At 39.0% G+C, this 21,427-nt stretch overlaps 2 protein-coding genes across 2 annotated transcripts in view; both read right to left on the reverse strand.

The window, feature by feature from the left end:
* The window catches only part of PDCL2 (phosducin like 2), a 35,063-nt gene extending 17,946 nt beyond the window's left edge, over positions 1-17,117 (reverse strand). Inside the window, exons 1-3 of the mRNA XM_050790628.1 lie at positions 16,975-17,117; positions 8,328-8,448; positions 6,688-6,778 (exon numbers count right to left, since the gene is read on the reverse strand). Of these exons, the coding sequence (XP_050646585.1) occupies positions 6,688-6,778; positions 8,328-8,448; positions 16,975-16,980 (218 nt within the window). The 5' untranslated portion in view covers positions 16,981-17,117. The remainder of the gene's footprint in view (positions 1-6,687; positions 6,779-8,327; positions 8,449-16,974) is intronic.
* A 2,937-nt stretch (positions 17,118-20,054) lies between these two features.
* Positions 20,055-21,427, reverse strand: part of NMU (neuromedin U) — a 35,048-nt gene continuing 33,675 nt past the window's right edge. Inside the window, exon 10 of the mRNA XM_050790637.1 lies at positions 20,055-20,235. The gene's annotated coding sequence lies outside the window, so the exon portion shown is untranslated. The remainder of the gene's footprint in view (positions 20,236-21,427) is intronic.

Consider the following 21,427-nt stretch of genomic DNA (forward strand, 5'->3'; position numbering starts at 1 on the left):
GGGTGATCATCATTATAGCTCTCTCTTCTGGGGAAGCTACATTTACCTGGAAGACTACATTTGCCAGCTTGCCTTGCACGTCGTGAGACTAGATTACAGCCCATGGCACATGAGTGAAAGTGATATATAAATTTTGATGACTCACCCCTAAAATGTTCCATGTGACCTTTCACATTTTCTGATCCACACAACTGCAAATAAAGGTTTCTGAGATTATGTAGCCCCTAATGAAACAGCCCAGGTTCATAGTCATCACCTGGAGGAGAGCTGCTCAGGAGAACAATAGGACAAGCATCAAAGAGTTGTGCAACCATCACCACTACCTAATTCAAAAACATTTTCATCACTCCACAATAAACCCATATCTATTTGTAGTTACTCCCTATCCCCCATCCCAGGCCCTGGTAAACAATAATTGCATTCTGTCTCTATGACTTTTTGTACTGGTTCTTTCACCTAGCATGTTTTCATCCATGTTGTAGAACATATTGGTACTTCATTTCAATTATGGCTGAATAGTATTCCACTGTATAGATATATCACTTTTGGTTATCTTTTCATCAACTGATGACATTTAGATTGTTTCCATTTTGGCGTTATTGTGAATAATGTTGCTATGGCCATTCCTATACATGTTTTGAATTTTCTTGGGTATATACTTAGAAGTGGAATTGCTGGATCATATGCTAACTTTACATTTAACCTTTTGAGGATCCACCAGACTGTTTTTCAAAGTGATTGTACCATTTACATTCCCAATGGCAATTCACAGGGTTCCAATCCCTACCAACTTATTTATTATAATCACCTTAGTGCTTGAAGTAGTCTCCCAATGTGGGGTCTTCCCTAACTCCAATAGTTAGTGTCAGAATTGAAATGAATTGTAGAACACCCAGTTGGTGTCCAGGAAGTTGGAGATTTTGGTTGTGGGGGACCCTGCCCCAACATTTCATGTCAGAAGAGGTATGAGTAAAACACACCAGAGGAACTAAAAAGTACAGTAACTAAAATAAAAAAATACATTGGAGAGTTCCAAAAGTAGATTTGAAGAAGCAGAAGAATCAGCAACCTTGAAAATAGGACAACTGCAATGATCAAATCTGAGGAACAGAAAAAAAAGAATGAAAAAAAATAAACAGGGCCTAAAGGGTCTATGGTTATCAAGCAGACCAACACACATGTTGTGTGAATCTCAACAGAAAAGAGAGAGAGAAAAAGCATAAAGCATATTTTAAGAAATAATGGCTGAAAACTTCCCAAATTTGATGAAATACAGGAATCTGTAAATCCAAGATGTTCAACAAACTGCAAGTATGATAACAGTATGATAAACTCAAAGACACCCACGTGGGGATACATCATAAACTACTGAAAGGCAAGAAGAGACAATGAGAATCTTGAAAGCAGAGAGAAGCAAGTCATCACACACAAGGGATCCTCAATAAGACTATCAGCCAGTTTCTCAGTACAAATTTTGGAAGCCAAAAAGGCAATGAGTTGATATTTTTCAAATGCTGAGAGAAAACAACTGTCAAGCAAGAATTTGATATTTGGCAAAACTATGCTTTAAGAATGAGGGTAAATTAATGCATTCCTAGATTTAAAAAAATAAAAATAAAAATAAAAAGACATCAAGGGACCTAGAGCTGCCTAAAATATATGTGAAAGGAGTCGTTTGGGCTGAAATGAAAGGGCACCAGATAGTATCCAAAGCCACATGAAGAAACGAGGAACATGGTAAAGTTAACTACATAGGGAAATATAATAGCCAGTATTACCATTTGGCTTTTACATAAGAAAATGTAAAAGCCATTATTGGAGTTGGTTTTTTTTTTTTTCTTTTTGAGACAGGAGGTGGTTTCTTTTTTTTCCCTTTTTGTTGCCCAGGCCAGAGTGCCGTGGCACGATCTCGGCTCACTGCAACCTCTGCCTCCCAAGTTCAAGCAATTCTCACACCTAGCCTCCTGAGTAGCTGGGATTACAGGCGTGTGCCACCATGCCCGGCTAATTTTTTGTATTTTTATTAGACATGGGGTTTCACCATGTTGGCCAGGCTGGTCTCGAACTCTTGACCTCAGGTGATCTGCCCACCTCAGCCTCCGAAAGCACTGGGATTACAGGCATGAGCCATCATGCCTGGCCTACCGTTGGTTTCTAACTTCTCTTTTTCTCCTGTATGATATAAGAGGCAAATACATAAAGCAATAATAATAAATCTATGTTAATGGATGCACAATATATAACAATGTAGTCTGTGACACTAACAAATAAGGAAAAGGATGGAGATGTGTTTACATGCTATTGAAGTGAAGTTGGTATTATTTAAAGTAGGCCATTGTAAGATGTTAATTTTTATCCTTAGGATAATCACTATGAAAAACCTAAAAGATATACAGAAAATGAAAGAAGAAGGAGATAAAAATCGTACACTACAAAAATCAGCTAACTGTGAAAAGAAAGCAGTAATGGAAGACTTAAAAAACAAAAATTATATAAGAAATACAGAAAACACCTAAGTAGCAAAAGCCACTCCTTTCTTAACAGTACTTACTTTAAATGTATGTGAATTTTAAATTAATGTGATTAATCTCCAACTAAAGGCAAAGATTGGCAAAATGAATCTTTAGAAAAGCATGTTCCAGATTTCTCAGTCCTTTTTTTTGAGACAGAGTCTTGTTCTGTCGCCCAGGCTGGAGTGCAGTGGCACAATCTTGGCTCACTGCAACCTCCGCCTCCCAGATTCAAGCAATTCTCCTGCCTCAGCCTTCCGAATAGGTGGGATTACAGGTGCAGGACACTACACCCAGTTAATTTTTGTATTTTAGTAGAGACAGAGTTTCACCATGTTGGCCAGGCTGGTCTTGAACTCCTGACTCAGGTGATCTGCCTGCCTTGGCCTCCCAAAGGGCTGGGATTACAGGCATGGGCCACTGTGCCTGGCCTTCTCAGGCTTCTTTTATAAGAGCACTAATGCCATTCAGGAAGGGAGAGCCCTCATGACCTAATTACCTCTCTAAGGCTCCACCTCTTAATGCCATCACCTTGGGGGGGATTAGGTTTCGACATATGAATTTCGGGGGAGGGGGGACACAAACATTCATACCACAGCACCATCATTTAGTGGTTTTTAGGGAGGTTTCATTAGACAGGCATGATTGAATAAATCATTGGCCACTGGTGATTAACTCAATCTCTAGCCCCTCTCCCCTCGCCAGAGAGCAGGGAATAGTATTAAAAGTTCTAACCTTCTTATCACATGGTTAGTTCCTCTGACAACCAGCCCTCTTCCTAAAGCTACTAGGATCCCCTCCCCTAAGAATCATCTCATGAGCATACCAAAGGTACTTTTATCACCCAGCAAATTCCAAGTATGTCTGTGTCAGGAACTGGGGATGAAGATCAAATATATATTTCTTATTATCACAGTTCCAGAATATCTTTTATTCCTGTTTATAACTTCTATTTCTTTATTGCTATTCTCTTTTTGATCATACATTCATATCTTTTTAGCTCTTTAAGCATCTGTAAGATAGTTGTCTTAAAATCTTTGTCTAGTAAGTCTGACTTCTGGGCTTCCTCAAGTGCATTTTCTATCAGTATATTTTGTTCCTTTGAATGGACCATACTTTCTTTGTACGCCTTGTGATTTTTGTTGAAAACTAGACATTTGAATCCTGTAATGTGAACATTTCCTATAATGTGAACACATCCTATAATGAATCCTATAATGTGAACACATCCTATAATGTGAATCCTATAAAGTGTGACATTTGAATCCTATAATGTGGTAACTTTGGAAATAAGTTCTCCTCCTTTGCCAGGGTTTTGTTTTAATTGTTGTAGGCTGTCTTTGTACTGGGAATCATTCTGAGGTATAAGCTTTAAGGTCTTCTCACGTATTTTCTGAGCCTGCATCTTCCCCAGAGTAAATGCACTGGCTTTCTATATTTTCCCAAAAGTACAGTTGGTTTTGAATCTTTAAAAAAGGTTATAGCTCTGTTAAATCCTCTGATAGCTGCCTGAGCCAGTGGGGGTTCACACAATGGCAGCCAGTCTCTGTCCCTGTACATCCATGTTCAGAAGCAGCAATCTGTAATAAGAACACAGAACCCCAATATTTGGAGGAAAAGATCCTATTGTCCACCTTGGCTCCAGCAAGCTGTGTCAGAAATATAGGTTGTCAGCTGCCTATCATGGAGCTAGGGATTGAGTATGAACAACTACTACTGAACTGAGGGCTGAAATCAACTGATACTGCCATTTACCAGCCAAATTTTCACTTGGAAACTACAAGCATTCAATATTATCCAGAGTACTAAAACAGTCACTTCAGACAGTTCCTGCTAGTACAATCTTCGATTAGGTAGAGAGATGGATTTTTGGAGCTTCCTATTCTGCTATTTTTACTGATGTCTCATTAGTGGGTTTGGTTTATTTTTAAAGAGTTCTTCAATTAGGGTTTATTTGGAGTTTTCTTATAATTAAAGTTATGCATTACTGAGAAGGATACCACAGAGATGATATGTCCTTCTCAGTACAACATACCAGGGATTACTTGATCACCTCCCAGCATATTTTACTGGTGATGTTAGACTTGATCATTTGCCTAAGACAGTATCTGCCTATAAACTTAGTATTTCCTCCTTTATAATTACTAAATATTTGGGGAAGAATTCTTTGAAATTATGCAATATCCTGTTTGTGTTTAAACTTTCAACCAATCGTTTTAGCATCCACCACTGGATCTTACCCATAGGCAATTACCACTGTTCTGATGGTGATTTTTCTATTTCTCTCATTTCATTTACATTTATTAATTAAAATTCTTCGGTAAAGGAGAGAGATTACTTCTTCCACATTTGTTCATATATTAAGTTACTTATATTATTATGAACTTTTATATATTTATTTCATTATTTGCTTTATAATCCAATCATATAATTATTGATTTTGTTGTTCAAGTTGTTCTAACTTTGGCCCTTGGAAGATCTTTCCATTTGACTCCTGGGACTTTTTTTTTTTTTTTTAAAGTACTTCCTTACCTACTGGCAACATAAGATGCTTCATATTCATATTATACTTTCCTAACACACACCGAAGGATCAAGCAGTTCACTAAGGAGCACTGATTCCTGTTATTAGAGAATAGTACTTATTGGTTTTTGTTTGTTTGTTTGTTTGAGATGGAGTTTCGCTCTTGTTGCCCAGGCTGGATGGAGTGCAATGGCACGATCTCGGCTCACTGCTACCTCCACCTCCCAGGTTCAAGTGATTCTCCTGCCTCAGCTTCTCAAGTAGCTGGGAATACAGGCATGTGTCACAATGCCTGGCTAATTCTGTATTTTTAGTAGACACGGGTTTCATCATGTTGGCCAGACTGGTTTGAAACTCCTGACCTCAGGTGATCCACCCACCTCGGCCTCCCAAAGTGCCTGGATTACAGGCGTGAGCCACTGCACCCTGCCTGAGAAAGATCTGATTGCTATATCTGCTCATTGCTCCCGGAGTATTGCTGTTCTAACTCCATTCACTGGTGGGTTTTGGTTTTTATTTTTGTTTTGTAGAGACAGGGTCTTACTATGTTGCCCAGGCTGGTCTGTAACTCTTAGCCTCAAGCAATCTTCCCACCATAACCTCCCAAAGTCAGAGATTACAGGCATGAGCCACTGTGTCCAGTCCCAATTCACTGTTTTTTTTTTTTTATTGTTAAAATGACCTTGCATTCCTGCAACCAATACCACTTAATCAAGATTTATTATTTCCTTAAATTGCTGGACTTAATTTGCTAATATTTCCTTAAAGATTTTGTGTTTACAGTCATGAAGGATATTTGTAGTACTCTGTTTTAGTGATATCTCTCTCTGGTTTTAGTATCAGGATAATACTGGTCTTGTAAAAATTATTTTAGAACTTAGAACAGGTTCATACATTTCCCAGCTTATTTTAGTTGTGAAGTAAGTTGGGAAATGTATGACCCTGTTCTAATTTCTAAAATAATTTGTTTAAGAGTAGTAATTAATTACTCACGAAATGATAGTTGCCTTTGATAGGCATCATGCTAGAAGGAAAATCATGGCCATCTTTTTATTGGCCTCTTATTGCTATATTCCACTTTAATCATACATAGCTTGATGAAGTTATATTGTACATTATTGGATAATTTTCTATTCAATCAAAGGCAAAATATTAAGAAAAAATAAAGTAATGATGTAATAAAATTCCACCTTACATAAAGGGAGTTTCAAAATGTTACTTAAAAATTAGTTTTGTTCTTTGTTTTTTTTTTGTTTTTTTTTTTTTTGAGACGGAGTCTTGCTCTGTCGCCGAGACTGGAGTGCAGTGGCCGGATCTCGGCTCACTGCAAGCTCCGCCTCCCGGGTTTACGCCATTCTCCTGCCTCAGCCTCCCGAGTAGCTGGGACTACAGGCACCCGCCACCTCGCCCGGCTATTTTTTTGTATTTTTTAGTAGAGACGGGGTTTCACCGGGTTAGCCAGGATGGTCTCGATCTCCTGACCTCGTGATCCGCCCGTCTCGGCCTCCCAAAGTGCTGGGATTACAGGCTTGAGCCACCGCGCCCGGCCAGTTTTGTTCTTTGTAAAACCTATCTGACAAGACAAATCTTTTTAGTTTTATTCTTATAATACTTCATTCAAAAATTTATAATTAACCCAAACGAATCACTGTACCTGTATGTTTCAATAGCTTGCATATCTTCTTCATCAAATTCATCTTCAGCTTCCTTCAGCTGTGCAAGAGTCATCTTTTCAAATGGTTTCACTAAAACAACATAAATTATAGATTATCAAATTGTTTAAAAATTTTTTTACTATACAATCAATGTCTAGAAAAAAACTGTCTTAGACAAAGGAGATCAACAGTATCTTTAAACAGCCGGGTGTGATGGAATCCCAGCACTTTGGTAGGTCAAGGTGGGCGGATCACTTGAGGTCAGAAGTTTGAGACCAACCTGGCCAACATGGTGAAACCCTCTCTCTACTAAAAATACAAAAATTAGTCAGGTGTGGTGGCAACACCTGTAATCCTAGCTACTCGGGAGGCTGAGGCAGGAGAATCACTTGAACCCAAATGGCTGAGGTTGTAGTGAGCTGAGATCGCACCACTGCATTCCACCCTGGGCAACAAAGCGAGACTTGGTTTCAAACAAACAAACAAACAAAAAAAAATATCTTCAAACAAACATAAAGCAGCCAGCCACCAAAAAAAGGTATACATATTATAGAAAGTATAACATTAAAGTATTACTCCGTCAAAGTTCATAGAACTGACAGGCTACATTTAAAACTAGGTATGGGCCGGGCGCGGTGGCTCAAACCTGTAATCCCAGCACTTTGGGAGGCCGAGACGGGCGGATCACGAGGTCAGGAGATCGAGACCATCCTGGCTAACACGATGAAACCCCATCTCTACTAAAAAATACAAAAAAACTAGCCAGGCAAGGTGGCGGGCGCCTGTAGTCCCAGCTACTCGGGAGGCTGAGGCAGGAAAATGGCATAAACCCGGGAGGCGGAGCTTGCAGTGAGCCGAGATCCGGCCACTGCACTCCATCCAGCCTAGGTGACAGAGTGAGACTCCGTCCCCCCCCTCAAAAAAACAAAAAAAACTAGGTATGAAAATCAATTAGATTTCATAAATTCAGATTTCCCTCAAGTACCTGGAAATCTTGATAAAGAAGACATACTATACATACTATAAAGAATGATAAAAATAGATGGTAATAAGATAGAGGGACAGGGTGGGAGAAGAAAGCTCCCTAGTTTATGCAACAGGCTATTTCAGCTCTGTTATTAACTAGTATGCGATTTTCGAAATGTGAAATTAGTCATTTTAGGTGTATACAAATACTGAAAGAATATAAATACTGAAAGTAGTTGGGGTTTATATTAAATGTTTTTTTTTTGTTTTGTTTTTTTGAGACAGAGTCTTGCTCTGTCACCCAGGCTGGAGTGCAGTGGCGCAATCTTGGCTCATTGCAAGCTCTGGCTCCTGGGTTCACGCCATTCTCCTGCCTCAGCCTCCCGAGTAGCTAGGACTACAGGCGCTCGCCACCATACCCCGCTAATTTTGTTTTTGTATTTTTAGTAGGGACTGAGTTTCACCGTGTTAGCCAGGATGGTCTCGATCTCCTGACCTCGTGATCCGCCCGCCTCCGCCTCCCAAAGTGCTGGGATTACAGGCGTCAGCCACCGCGCCCAGCCTATATTAAACGATTTCTAATGTCCTCTCTCCCACTATGTTCATGAAGTACCTTACTACTAACTTAACTGTATTATTCCCATCATCCAGCCCACCAAATCTACAACCATACCCATTGCTTCTTTCTGTAAACCTAAAACCATTTCTTCAATTTCATCTTTTGACTCTTCTTTAGGAGGAAGAATGCCAAAATCTCTTAAAATGTCATTCCATTCTGTATCTTCATTGGGATCCTACACAAAAAGGAAAGAAAAGAAAATTAACATGGTTGTACACTTTAATATGTATTTGGAAAATTCATTGACATGTAGCACTTAAGTGTTCAATTGTTCATGAGCTCTACAGTTAATTGGTTTTGGAGAATAAAGCAAAGTGACCTACTTTCTCCTACTTTCCAGCACTAATGGGATTATGTGCTCCACTGAAAACTTTAATAAAGTATCAATTTAGAATACATATATAGAATATTAAGGAAGTATCTCCTAAGTCATGGAAAATTTGCTGAAGACTGCATTGGGCAAAACCAATTCACATCATACACAAATACAGTTTGGTTTCCTTTTCTACGTAAGCATTCGAGACCATCAGATGAACTTCCTTTTTTTTTTTTTTTTCTGAGACAGAGTCTTGCTCTGTCACCCAAGCTGGAATGCAGTGGCATGATCTTGGCTCACTTGCAACCTCCACCTCCTGGTTTCAAGTAATTCTCATGCCTCGGCCTCCTGAGTAGCAGTCTTGCTCCACCAAGCCTAGCTAATTTTTGTATTTTTACAGGGTTTCCCTATGTTGCTTCAGCTGGTCTTGAACTCCTGGCCTCAAGTGATCCTCCCTCCTCAGTCTTCCAAACTGCTGGGATTATCTTTGCTAATTTTAAAATTGGGTTGTTTTCTTACTACTGTTATTTGAGTTCCATATATATTTTAAGTAGTAATGCCACGTCAAGTGTATTGCTTGCAAATATTTTTTCCCAATATATAGATTGTCTCTTCACTTTGCTAACTGTTTCCTTTGCTGTGCAGAAGTTTTTTAGTTCGATGTAATCTTGTCTATTTTTGCTTTGTTGCCTGAGCTTGGGGGATTAAATCCAAAAATTCACTGCTTAGACCAGTAGTGTGTAGTTTTTCCCCTGTGTTTTCTTCTTGTATAATATTTTCACAATTTCAGGTCTTATATTTAGGTCTTTAATCAATTTTTAGTTGATTTTTATAGATGGAGTGGGATAAGGGTCCAATTTCATTCTTCTGTATGTGAATATCTTGTTTCCCAAAACCAATTATTGAAGAGACTGTCCCTTCCCCCATTGTGTGTTCTTGTCCCCTTTGCCAAAAATCAATTGACTGTAAATGTATGAGTTCATTTTTGAGTTCTCCATTGGTCAATGTCTATTTTATGCCAGTACCATGCTGTTTTGATTACAATGGCTTTGCAATATAGTTTGAAGTCAGGTAATGTGATGCCTCTAGTTTTCTTCTTTATGCTCAAGATTGTCTTAGCTATTCAGAGTTTCTTGTGGTGCCATATGGATTTTAGAACTGCTTTTTCTACTTCTGTACAAAAGGGCAAATTGGAATCTTGGATAAGGATTATATGGAATCTGCAGATTGCTTTGGGTAATATGAACACTTTAACAATAATTTTTCCAATCCATGAACATGGAATATCTTCCTATTTATTTGAGTCTTCTTCAATCTCTTTCATCAATATTTTATCATTTTCAGTCTACAGATTTTTCACATCCTTCTTTAAGGAGTATTTAAATCCTAAGTATTTACTTTTTTGTAAATATTATAAATGGGATTATTTCCTCAATTTATTTCTCTGATAGTTCATTGTTAGTATACAGAAATGCTACTAGTTTTTTGTTGTTTTTGTTTTGTTTAGCTTTGTGTTTTGTTTTTTGAGATGGAGTCTCGCTCTATCGCCCAGGCTGGAGTGGAGTGGTGCAAACTCAGCTCACGGCAACCTCTGCCTCCTGGGTTCAAGCAATTCTCCTGTCTCAGCCTCCCGAGTAGCTGGAACTACAGGTGCCTACCACCTCACCCGACTAATTTTGTATTTTTAGTAGAGATGAGGTTTCACCATGTTGGCCAGGCTGGTCTTAAACTCCTGGCTTCAAGTGAGTCACCCACCTCAGCCTCCCAAAGTGCTGGGATTATAGGTATGAGCCACCACGTCTGGCCAGAAATGCTACTAGTTTTTATATTGATTTGGTATCTTGCAACTTTACTGTATCCATTTATTAGTCCTAACAGTTTTTTGGTGGGGACTTTAGGGTTTTATATATACAAGATTACATCATAAGCAAACAGCAACAATTTCACTATTTCCTTTCCTGTTTGGATGCCTTTATTTATTTCTCTTAATTGCTCTGGCAAAGACCTCTGGTACTATATTGAATAGAAGTAGTGAGAATGGGCATCCTTGTCTAAGAAATAAAGCTTTCAACCTTACCATTGAATATAATATCATCAGTAGGCTTGTCATATATGCCTTTATTGTGTTGAGGTATATTCCTTCTATACCTAATTTGTTGCAAGTTTTTATCATGAAAGGATATTAAATTTGGTTGAATGCTTTTTCTGCATCTAACAAGATTATCATATGATTTTTGTCCATAATTCTTTTAATGTGGTGTGTCACATATGTAGATTTGCATATGCTGAAACATCCTTGCATCGACAGGATAAATTCCACTTAATTGTGGTACATTATTCTTTTAATGTGCTGTTGACTTCAGTTTGCTAGTATTTTGTTGGGGATTTTTACATCTGTGTTCTTCAGAGATAATGGCTTGTAATTTTCTTTTCTTGTGATGTCCAGGTCTGGCTTTGATGTCAAAGTAATGTTGATCTCATTAAAAAGATTTAGGGCCGGGTGCAGTGGCTCATGCCTGTAATCCCAGCACCTTAGGAGGCCGAGGTGGGCAGATCACCTGAAGTCAGGAGTTCGAGACCAGCCTGGCCAACATGGTGAAACCCTGTCTCTACTAAAAATACAAAAATTAGCTGGGCACAGTGGCAGGCACCTGTAATACCAGCTACTCGAGAGACTGAGGCAAGAGAATCACTTGAACCCAGGAGGAGGAGGTTGCAGTGAGCCAAGATCGCACCATTGCACTCCAGCCTGGGAGACAAAGTGAGACACTGTCACAAAAAAAGCCAACAACAACAACAACAACAAAAAACATTTAGAAGTATTCCTTTTCTATTTTTGGAAGAGTTTAAGAAGGATTGGTATTAGTTCTCCTTGAAATGTTTGGTCGAATTTACTGGTGAAGCCATCAGGTCCTGGACTTTTCTTTGATGGGAGACTTTATTTTTTATTCAATCTCCTTATTTGTTATTGGTCTGTTTAGATTCTGTATTTCTTCTTGATCCACTGTTGGTAGGCTCTATGTGTCTAGGGATTTATCCAATTCTTCTAGGTTATCCAATCCATTGGCATGTAACTGTTCATATTAATGTCTTACGATGCTTTGTATTTCTGTGGTACCAGTTGTAAGGTCTCCTCTTTTGTTTCTGATTTTATTTGAGTCTTCTTTATTCTTAGTATTGGTAAGGTTTTGTTGATTTTATATTTTCAAAAAAACAAAGATTTTGTTGATTTTTTCTATTGTTTTTCTAGTCTTTATTTCATTTATTTCTGCTGTTTGTTATTTCTATCCTTCTGATAACTGTAAGCTTAGTTTGTTCTTTTTTGTTGTTGGCATTTATTGCTATGCATTTCCCTCTTAAATCTGCTTTTGCTGCCTTCCATAGGTTTTGTTGTAGTTCCATTTTTGTTTTCCTCAATATATTTTAAAATTTCTCTTCTAATTTCTTCTTTGACCCATTGGTTGTTCAGTAGCATGTTGTTTAATTTTCACATGTTTGTTAATTTTCTAAGATTTCCCCTGTTATTCATTTCTATAATAGAAAATCTGTACTCATAAAATGATAGCCCCTCATTCTCTCCTCTTCCAAACTCCAGGAAACCATTGTTCTATGTTCTACTTTCTACCATGTATTTGACTATTCTATGTACTTCATGCAAGTGGAACCATACAATAATTGTCCTTTTGTGACTGGCTTATTTCGCTTAGCGTGTTTTCAAGGTTCAATTACGATGTAGCACATAGCAGAATTCCATTCTTTTTTAAGGTTGAATAACATTCCATTGTACATATATACCACATTTTGTTTATTCATCCATCAATGGACATTTGGGTAGTTTTCACTTTTCTTTTTTTTTTTTTTTTTTTTTTTTTTTTTTTTTTTTTTTGAGACAGTGTCTGGCTCTGTGGCCCAGGCTGGAGTGCAGTGGCTGGATCTCAGCTCACTGCTAGCTCCGCCTCCCGGGCTTACGCCATTCTCCTGCCTCAGCCTCCCGAGTAGCTGGGACTACAGGCGCCCGCCACGTCGCCTGGCTAGTTTTTTGTATTTTTTTTAGTAGAGACGGGGTTTCAACGTGTTAGCCAGGATGGTCTCGATCTCCTGACCTCGTGATCCGCCCGTCTCGGCCTCCCAAAGTGCTGGGATTACAGGCTTGAGCCACCGCGCCCGGCCAGTTTTCACTTTTCATTGTTAGGAATAAAGCTGTTGTAAAAATGGGGATACAAATATCTGTTTAAGTCCTTATGTCCTTACTTTCAATTCTTTTGGGTATATACCTGGAAGGAGAATTACTGGATCATATGTTATCTGTTTAATTTGGAAGGAAATTACCAGTTTTCTACAGCAGTTGCACAGTTTTACATTCCTACCAGCAATGCAAAAGGGTTCTAATTTGTCTACATCCTTATCAACAGTTTTGTTATTGTCAATCTTTTCTATCGTAAACATTCTAATGGGTGTGAAGTAGATTGTGGTTTTGAGCTGCATCCCCCTCATGATTAGTGATGTTAAGCATCTTTTCATGTGCTTATTGGCTATTTATAGATCTTCTTTTAAGAAATGTCTATTCAAGTTTGGCTGAGTCCATTTTGTACTCTATAACAAAATATCTTAGACGGTAAATTATAAAGAACAGAAATTTATTTTTCACTGTTCTGGAGGCTGGGAAATCTAAGATTATGGCACTGTCAAGTTCATTGTCCAGTGAGGGTCTGATCTCGTCTTTCAAGATGGTACTTTGAACACTGTGTCTTCCATAGGAGAGAAACACTGTGTCCTCACATGGCAAAAGACAGGATAGTTAAAAAAAAAAAAAAAAAGGGACAAACTCTCTCTAACAAGCCCTTTTATAAGGGTATCTAATCTCATTTACAAGGAAGGAGACGAATGGCCTAATCACCTCTTAAGGGCCCCACCTCCTAATACAATCACATTGGAAACACCTGAATTTTGGAGCCGACACAAACTATAGAAAAATCTTTTGCCCATTTTTATATTGGGTTGTCTTTTTGTTGTTGAATTTTAGGAAGTCTTTATATTTTCTGGATATTATTCTCTCATCAAATATATGATCAGCCAATATTTTCTATTCTGTGGGTTGTCTTTTTTTTTTTTTTTTTTGAGATGAAGTCTCGGTCTATTGCCCAGGATGGAGTACAGTGGAGCAATCTCGGCTCATTGCGAATTCCGTTTCCTGGGTTTAAACGATTCTCCTACCTCAGCCTCCTGAGTAGCTAGGATTACAGATGCCCACCACTACACCCAGCTAATTTTTGTATTTTTAGTAGAGATTGGGTTTCACCATGTTGGCCAGGTTGGTCTCAAACTCCTGACCTCAATGATCCACCTGCCTCAGCCTCCCAAAGTGCTGGGATTACAGGTTTGAGCCACCGCACCTCACTACTTATCTTTTCACTCTCTTGATAATGTCCTCTGAAGCAAAAAAAAAAAAAAAAGCTTTAAATTTGGTAAAGTACAATTTATTTATTTCTTTTGTTACCTGTGCTTTTGGTGTCATAACCAAGAAATTACTGTCAAACTCAATGTCATGAGTCTATCTTATGTTTCCTTTTAAGAGATTTCTACCTTTAGCTATAGGACTTTGATGTAGTTTGAGTAAATTTTTGTATACAGTTATGAAAGAAAAATAAATCTTAGGATCCCCAAATCAGTAAGCCAAGGGAAAAGTCAAGTTGGGAACTATGTCAGGCAAATCTGCCTCTCATTTTATTCCTAAATAAAATAGCTACAAAGACAAAAAGCTACACACCTCCCTCACAATTTGCCCAAAAGGAAATTCCTTGTGGACAAAGGACAGACTGGAACTGAAAATCATCCCTCTCAGACTCACCTGAGACAAATGCATATGTGACTGCTTCCTCTGCTCTGTTGTTTATGTAAAAATGCAGATTCGCTGAGCCAGACTAAATTGTGTATTCAGTGAAAAGCTAATCAAGGACTCAAAAGAATCAAGGACCCTCTTATCTACTTCTGACCTGAAACCCCCTCTTCAACTTGTCCTGCCTTACTATACCAAATCAATGTACATCTTACACATATTGAGAATGATGTCTCCCATCTCCCTAACATATATAAATGCAAGCTGTACCCCAACCACATTGGACGCATGTCATCAGGACCTCTTAACACTGTGTCACGGGTACATCCTTAACGTTGGCAAAATAAACTTTCTAAGTCAACTGAAACCTGTTTCAGATATTTCAGATTCACAAAGTCTAAGATAAGGTTCCAGTTTACCCAGCACCATTTATTGAAAAAAAATTAACTATTGCCCACTTAATGGTCTTAGCACTCTTGTTAAAAATTTTTTGAAAAGATGTGTGGGTTTATTTCAAGGCTTTCTATTCTACTCTTGTCTGTTTTATAGTTTTCAGTATTTATAAGTACAGTTGTTTTTGTTGTTATTGTTGTTGTTGTTTTTTGAGACAGAGTCTCGCTCTGTCGCCCAGGCTGGAGTGCAGTGGCGGCTCACTGCAAGCTCCACCTCCTGGGTTCATGACATTCTCCTGCCTCAGCCTCCCGAGTAGCTGGGACTACAGGTGCCCGCCACCATGCCCAGCTAATTTTTTGTATTTTTTTTTAGTAGAGACAGGGTTTCACCGTGTTAGCCAGGATGGTCTCGATCTCCTGACTTGTGATCCACCCGCCTCGGCCTCCCAGAGTGCTGGGATTACAGGCACTGTGCCCGGCCAGTCTGGTTGTTTTATAACCTATTTCTGACCATTCTGTTATCTAAAAATCTCTGTAACTCTGTTTTTCTTGGTTCATGGTCTCACGGTGGCTTATTTCCTTGTGTGCTTGGTTACCTTTGACTGATTTCTGCTTTCTGTCCTCGAAAACTTATTGATGGGAATTCCTTAAAGCCTACACTAAACACATCTTCCTCTATAGAGGATTTATATTTTTTTTCTTCCAGGTATTTGAGGGCACTATAATATATAACGAATTCACAGTTTAAGGTTGCTGGACTACCCAACAATACGACTCAGGTTACAAATCCATATGAGAGCTGTCTTGGGCCGAAATGTTTTTTGACGGGGTTTAATCCTTTTCATTTTCTCCTCTGTTCCACTAAGCACCAAGATATCCTTCCCTAAATTCTCCTAGACATGTGTTTACCGCCGGTTCACCCTCCTACTCATCTCCCATCCTTTGATGAACCAAACCCTTTGGTTCCACCTCAAATAATTTTCTATCATTCTGACTTCTTAGCTGGGACAGACTCCTGTAATAAAAGACAGATTAACAAGAGAAAAATCCTGTTTATTAGTATGTATACTTCATGGATACATTGGAGATACCAGGGAAAATGAGTGTATCTCAAAGAGGTTGCTTAGAATTCAGACTTAAATAACATGTTTAGCTGGAAAAAAAAAAAGGGTAAGTGGGAAGCAAGTGATGGGGAGGAAACCAGGAAAAGCAGAGTGTATTAAAAGTAAGCTTTGCTAGCCAGGCATTGTAGTCCCAGCTCTTTGTCCCATTATCCCAAGATTATAGGTTGGGTCCCAACTCAAGCCTGTAATCCCAGCACTTTGAGAGGCCAAAGCAGGCAGATCTTTTGAGGTCAGGAGTCCGAGACTAGCCTGGCGAACGTGTTGAAACCCTGTGTCTACTAAAAATACAAAAAGTGGCCAGGCGTGGTGGTGCACTCCTGTAGCATATATAAATGCAAGCTGTACTCCAACCACGTTGGACGCATGTCATCAGGACCTCTTAAGGCTGTGTCATGGGTACATCCTTAACGTTGGCAAAATAAACTTTCTAAGTCAACTGAAACCTGTTTCAGATATTTCAGATTCACAAAGTCTAAGATAAGGTTCCAACTTCATTCTTTTGCATGTGGATATCCAGTTTACCCAGCACAATTTATTGAAAAAAAAATTAACTGTTGCCCATTTAATGGTCTTAGCACTCTTGTTAAAAACTTTTTGAAAAGATGTGTGGGTTTATTTCAAGGCTTTCTATTCTACAAAAACTAGTAGGTTTTCTGTTCTTATCATTTTTTAAGGTAGTGGAGGAGGACAAATTGAATTACACTTGGGCTAACGTTGCTGGTCTATTTCTTAAGTCAAAAATAGTATGCAGCAGTAAGATTTCTATGATTCTGGTGTGAAATACAATACGCAGCAACTCTTTTAACGTTTTCTCCAGCGACAGACACAAGTCTTAAAGGCTGAAAAAATGGCGTTTTCCTAGAGGATTTTTCTCAAAACTAGACAGAGAAGCACGCAAAATTTAGCACTTTTCAAGAACAAATGTTAGAGCCTAATTCCTGTGTTCGCCCTCCCCATTTGTGTCTCTTGGCTTCGGGCCCAGCTGGAGACCCACTGGGTGTTCCAGGGTCGCCCGGCGAGTCCCTACCCTCACCTGCATGATGTGCTGCTCTGCCCCTCAAGAGCCCGCGTCGTCCTGTAGCTGGCGAGGCGCCACTGATTGAGACCCGCAGCCTCCTCCAGGCAGGAAGCGCGCCCGCTTCAGGCCCGGCGGTTTCGAGTACCCGCCGGAAGAGGCAGAGGCGAACAAGGACTTGTTACGCTTGTGCGGACGAGGTAGCTTGGTTGCCAGGCAATGCAGAGGCCTAACACAGGGGATGGTTGTGGGTACTGACGCCCCAGAGCCTGGAGCCTCTGTCCCAAGCACTGCCTTTCCCGTTCGCTGTGTGGTGCTGGTGTGGACATTCCTGTCAACTTTTCCCTCCATCACCACCACTGAATCAACCGATTGTTTCAGAGCCTCTGGCACCCTTCAAACCGAGTCCTGTCTTCATGGAGAAATAACAAACTCCTGGAACGGAGAACCTTTATTCAGAGGAGGCATTCTTAACCTGGAATCCATAGACTATATATATTTTTTTGTTTTGAGACAGGGTCTTACTCTGTCGCACCGGCTGGAGTGAAGTGGTGCAAACACTGCTCACTGCAGCCTCCACCTCCAAGGCTCAAGCAATCTTCCTGTATAAGCGTCCCAAGTAGCTGGGATCACAGATGCATGTGCCATCATACCCAGATAATTTTTTTTAAATTTTTTTTGTAGAGACAGGGGTCTCACATGTTGCCTAGGCTGGTTTCAAATTCCTGGGCTCAAGTGATCCTCCCACTTCAGTCTCCCAAAGTGCTGGGATTACAGGCATGAGCCACCACACTTAGCCCATACAACATATTTGGATAGACTTTATGGAATATCTTGCTCCCCAGTCCCCAAGTGTACACATAATTTTGTTGTAGGTGTACTTTTTTTTTTTTCTGAAATTAAGAACCAGAGCTTTCATTAGATGCTTAAATGGGACTGTAGGCCCCCCAATTCCATCCTAAAAATCCACTGCCTTAAGTGACAGAAGCTCTGGCTTTAGGCCAGGCACGGTGGCACACGCCTGCAATCCCAGCTCTTTGGGAGGCTGAGGCAGGCAGATCACTTGAGCTCAGGAGTTCAAGACCAGCCTGGCCAACATGGTGAAACTTCCATCTCTACTAAAAATACAAAAACTAACGGGATGTGGCGGGTGCCTGTAATCCCAGCTACCCAGGAGGCAGAGGTTGCAGTGAGCCAAGTTCACACCACTGCACTCCAGCCTGAGTGACAGAGTGAGATCTGTCTAAACTGAGGGGAAAAAATAAATAAATAAATAAAGCTCTGGCTTTAGGTAGGATATCTAGACAGGTGGGGGTTCCTTTGTGTTTAAATTAAGGAAAGGATGTTTACTGGGAGCTGCCAGGAACTTGAGGAAAATACTTGGTGTTTTACACAAGTTGTTTTACACAGTTCCAGAGATGTACTCACAGGACTTGGAAAGAAAAAAAAATGTTTTTAATGACATAACTTTAAACTTGGGTTCAGCATGGGACCAGTCCATCTGTAGTGCCCAGCGGGTACTTGATACAAATCTTATACTCCTAGTAGCCCATATATTCTGTTATGTTTGCATATGAGACATGAATTTGTTAAATATAAATAATTAAAAACATATCACAATTTTTGTAATAATGTCTTGGTATTTTCCTCATCTTCTTCCTCTTCCTCTTTCTTCTTCTTCTTCATCCCCGGAGCCCTAAAAATGTTACCTATATCTCTCTGGATTTCTGAGAGGCCCTGGGAACTGCTGATTAAATTAACATTCTTTTCTTGTTCTGACAATCGAAAGTCCAGGTTAGTTGAAGTACTGTGCACAGAACTAGCTAATGCAGCCCCATGCATTTGTGGCTTTAGGGCAGCATGCTCTCCTTGCTCTCAAGTCCCCATCTTATCAAGGCATTTTTATTTTCCTAAAAATAATGTATGTTTTTCTCTTCTTCTTCTTATGTTCTTCACTCAGGCTGACAGAAGTGAAATTCAGGAACTTTGTTAGTAAAAGGTGTAACTTAAGCTATAATAATTGCTCAACATTAGGAAGACAAAGGTTTGTTAGATACTCTGCTCTGAAGAATATCTGTGTAGACCTAATTCTACCTACTCAAAAGAGCCACTGCTTTCTAATCAGCCAGCAACCTTCTTGATGGAGGAGGTGGGAACCTAAGACAGAGGTCAGAAGAAAAAAGATCAAGGGAACCTGAGAGGAGATAAATTCAACCTCCATCTGAAGTTAATTCTGTGCCCACTAAACATTGATTTGATGTTAAAAGTTCCCAATTGTGTTCATGATCCTCTATTAATAAGATTATTTTCTTTCTGCTAATAGACAGAACTGCTTGCCTTTCAGATGTTGTGAGGTGAAGTAACTTATTTTAGGATAAACTGAATACTATGAATTGGTAGAAAAAGTTGGTCCTCTGATATATTTGTAGCAATCAGATATCCATTATACAGTTTATAAATCAGAACTTGATTATTGGACTATTGGATGGGTTATGGCCCAATCCTCCAACTAGTATAGTTTCAGTTGGTGCTCACATTCTAAGATTGGTAGCTACTGGGCATTCTGGTATTTATGAGAGCTGGTGTTTTGTCACTGACAAAATCCAAATACGATAAACTAATACAGCTCATTAAAACTCAACTCTCAACTCTCTATGAGTGCCTTTAATGAAAACATCAAAAATGCATGTGGGCAGGGTACGGTGACTCATGCCTGTAATCCCAGCACTTTGGGAGGCCAAGGCGGGTGGATAACCTGAGGTCAAGAGTTCGAAACCAGCTTGGCCAACATGGCAAAACCCCATCTTTACTAAAAATACAAAAAAAAAAAAAAATTAGCTGGGCATGGTGGTGCATGTCTGTAATCCCAGCTAGTCGGGAGACTGAGGTAGAAGAATTGCTTGAACCCAAGAGACAGAGGTTGCAGTGAACCAAGATTGCACCACTGCACTCCAGCCTGGGTAACAGAGCAAGACTCTGTCTCAAAAAAAAAAAAAAAAAAAAGCATGTCAGTACTGTCAAACCCGGCAGGGATCTAAGGAACATCATTATTTACAGGTTTATTACACAGTATTTCTCATTAAAACACTAAGCAAAAATATTTTTAGATTTTTTAATTTTCAACAAATTAAACATTTACAACATTGTTACAACTGAGAACATCGACAACACAGGGATTTTCAACAGGGTAAATTTAGCAAGGATTTTTTTCAGAAGAAAACAAAATGTCAGTACATTTTGTATTCCATAGCATTGCTCTGTGGAAAATTAGTTGGCAGCCTGCAAAAAAAGAAAAACTGAATTAGATTTAAGTGCAAATGACCATGTGAATATGTGTATATAATTTCTATATTTTGTCATAGAGTAACATTAGCATCTGAAATATTTCCCAGCTGTTCTTCTGTGTGTGTGTGTGTGTGTGTGTATTGTGTATGTATATACACACACACACACACACACACACAGAAGAAATATATATATATGTATTTTTCTTTTTTGAGACAGAGTCTTGCTCTGTTGCCCAGGTTGGAGTACAGTGGCGTGATCTCAGCTCACTGCAGCCTCCACCTCCTGGGTTTAAGCAATTCTCCTGCCTCAGCCTCCTGAGTAGCTGGGATTACAGAAGCGCACCACCACGCCCGGCTAATTTTTGTATTGTTAGTAGAGACAGAGTTTCACTATGTTGGTCAGGCTGGTCTCCAACTCCTGACCTCTAGTGATCTGCCCACTTTGGCATCCCAAAGTGCTGGGATTACAGGCGTGAGTCACCGTACCTGGCCTGTCTGTATATTTTTAACTATATATCATTTAATCTCTCTCTAATGGAACACTTATTCTGTATGTCTGTGGCTTCCAACAGTTTACAGTATTTAACTATTTAAAAGTGATTTCCTAAAGCTCATTCATACCAATAAGATTTATGAATAAGCTATTTCAAAAGCTACATTTACTCCTTGTATATCTATTTCCTCATATATTTGCAACTAAATAGTTCTATTTTATGTTTAACTACTTTCTAAATAAATATAGGTCATCAGGATAGAGAAAGGCCTTAGAAAATCAGATGAGAAAAACAAAGAAAACATGATTATTATGTTGTTTTTCTATTGGCAAAATGAAATGAAATCATGAGTACATTAGTTTATGTATACCCTAATCTTGAAAATAATCTGAATAAAGCAATTATTCTCAATTTTGGAGTTTTTTTTTTTTTTTTTTTTTTTACTAAATTCACCAAATCATGGATTAAATTTCATTTCACATTCTGAACACTCTAATACTTACTTCGATGTTACAAATGCAGCTATTTTTTTCCCATTTGGTATTAAGCTATTTAAAAACATTTTTTATGCCAATTTACATTTATAATATTATAAAAGATAAAATAGTTTCTTATCCATCAGCTCTCTGTTCTTTGTTCCTTGAAAAAATACAAAATTAAGAATATGTTTTCTCATATTCCTCATGTGAA

Source organism: Macaca thibetana, chromosome 5, assembly GCF_024542745.1.
Source record: "Macaca thibetana thibetana isolate TM-01 chromosome 5, ASM2454274v1, whole genome shotgun sequence".
In the NCBI taxonomy this organism is placed as follows: Eukaryota; Metazoa; Chordata; class Mammalia; order Primates; family Cercopithecidae; genus Macaca; species Macaca thibetana.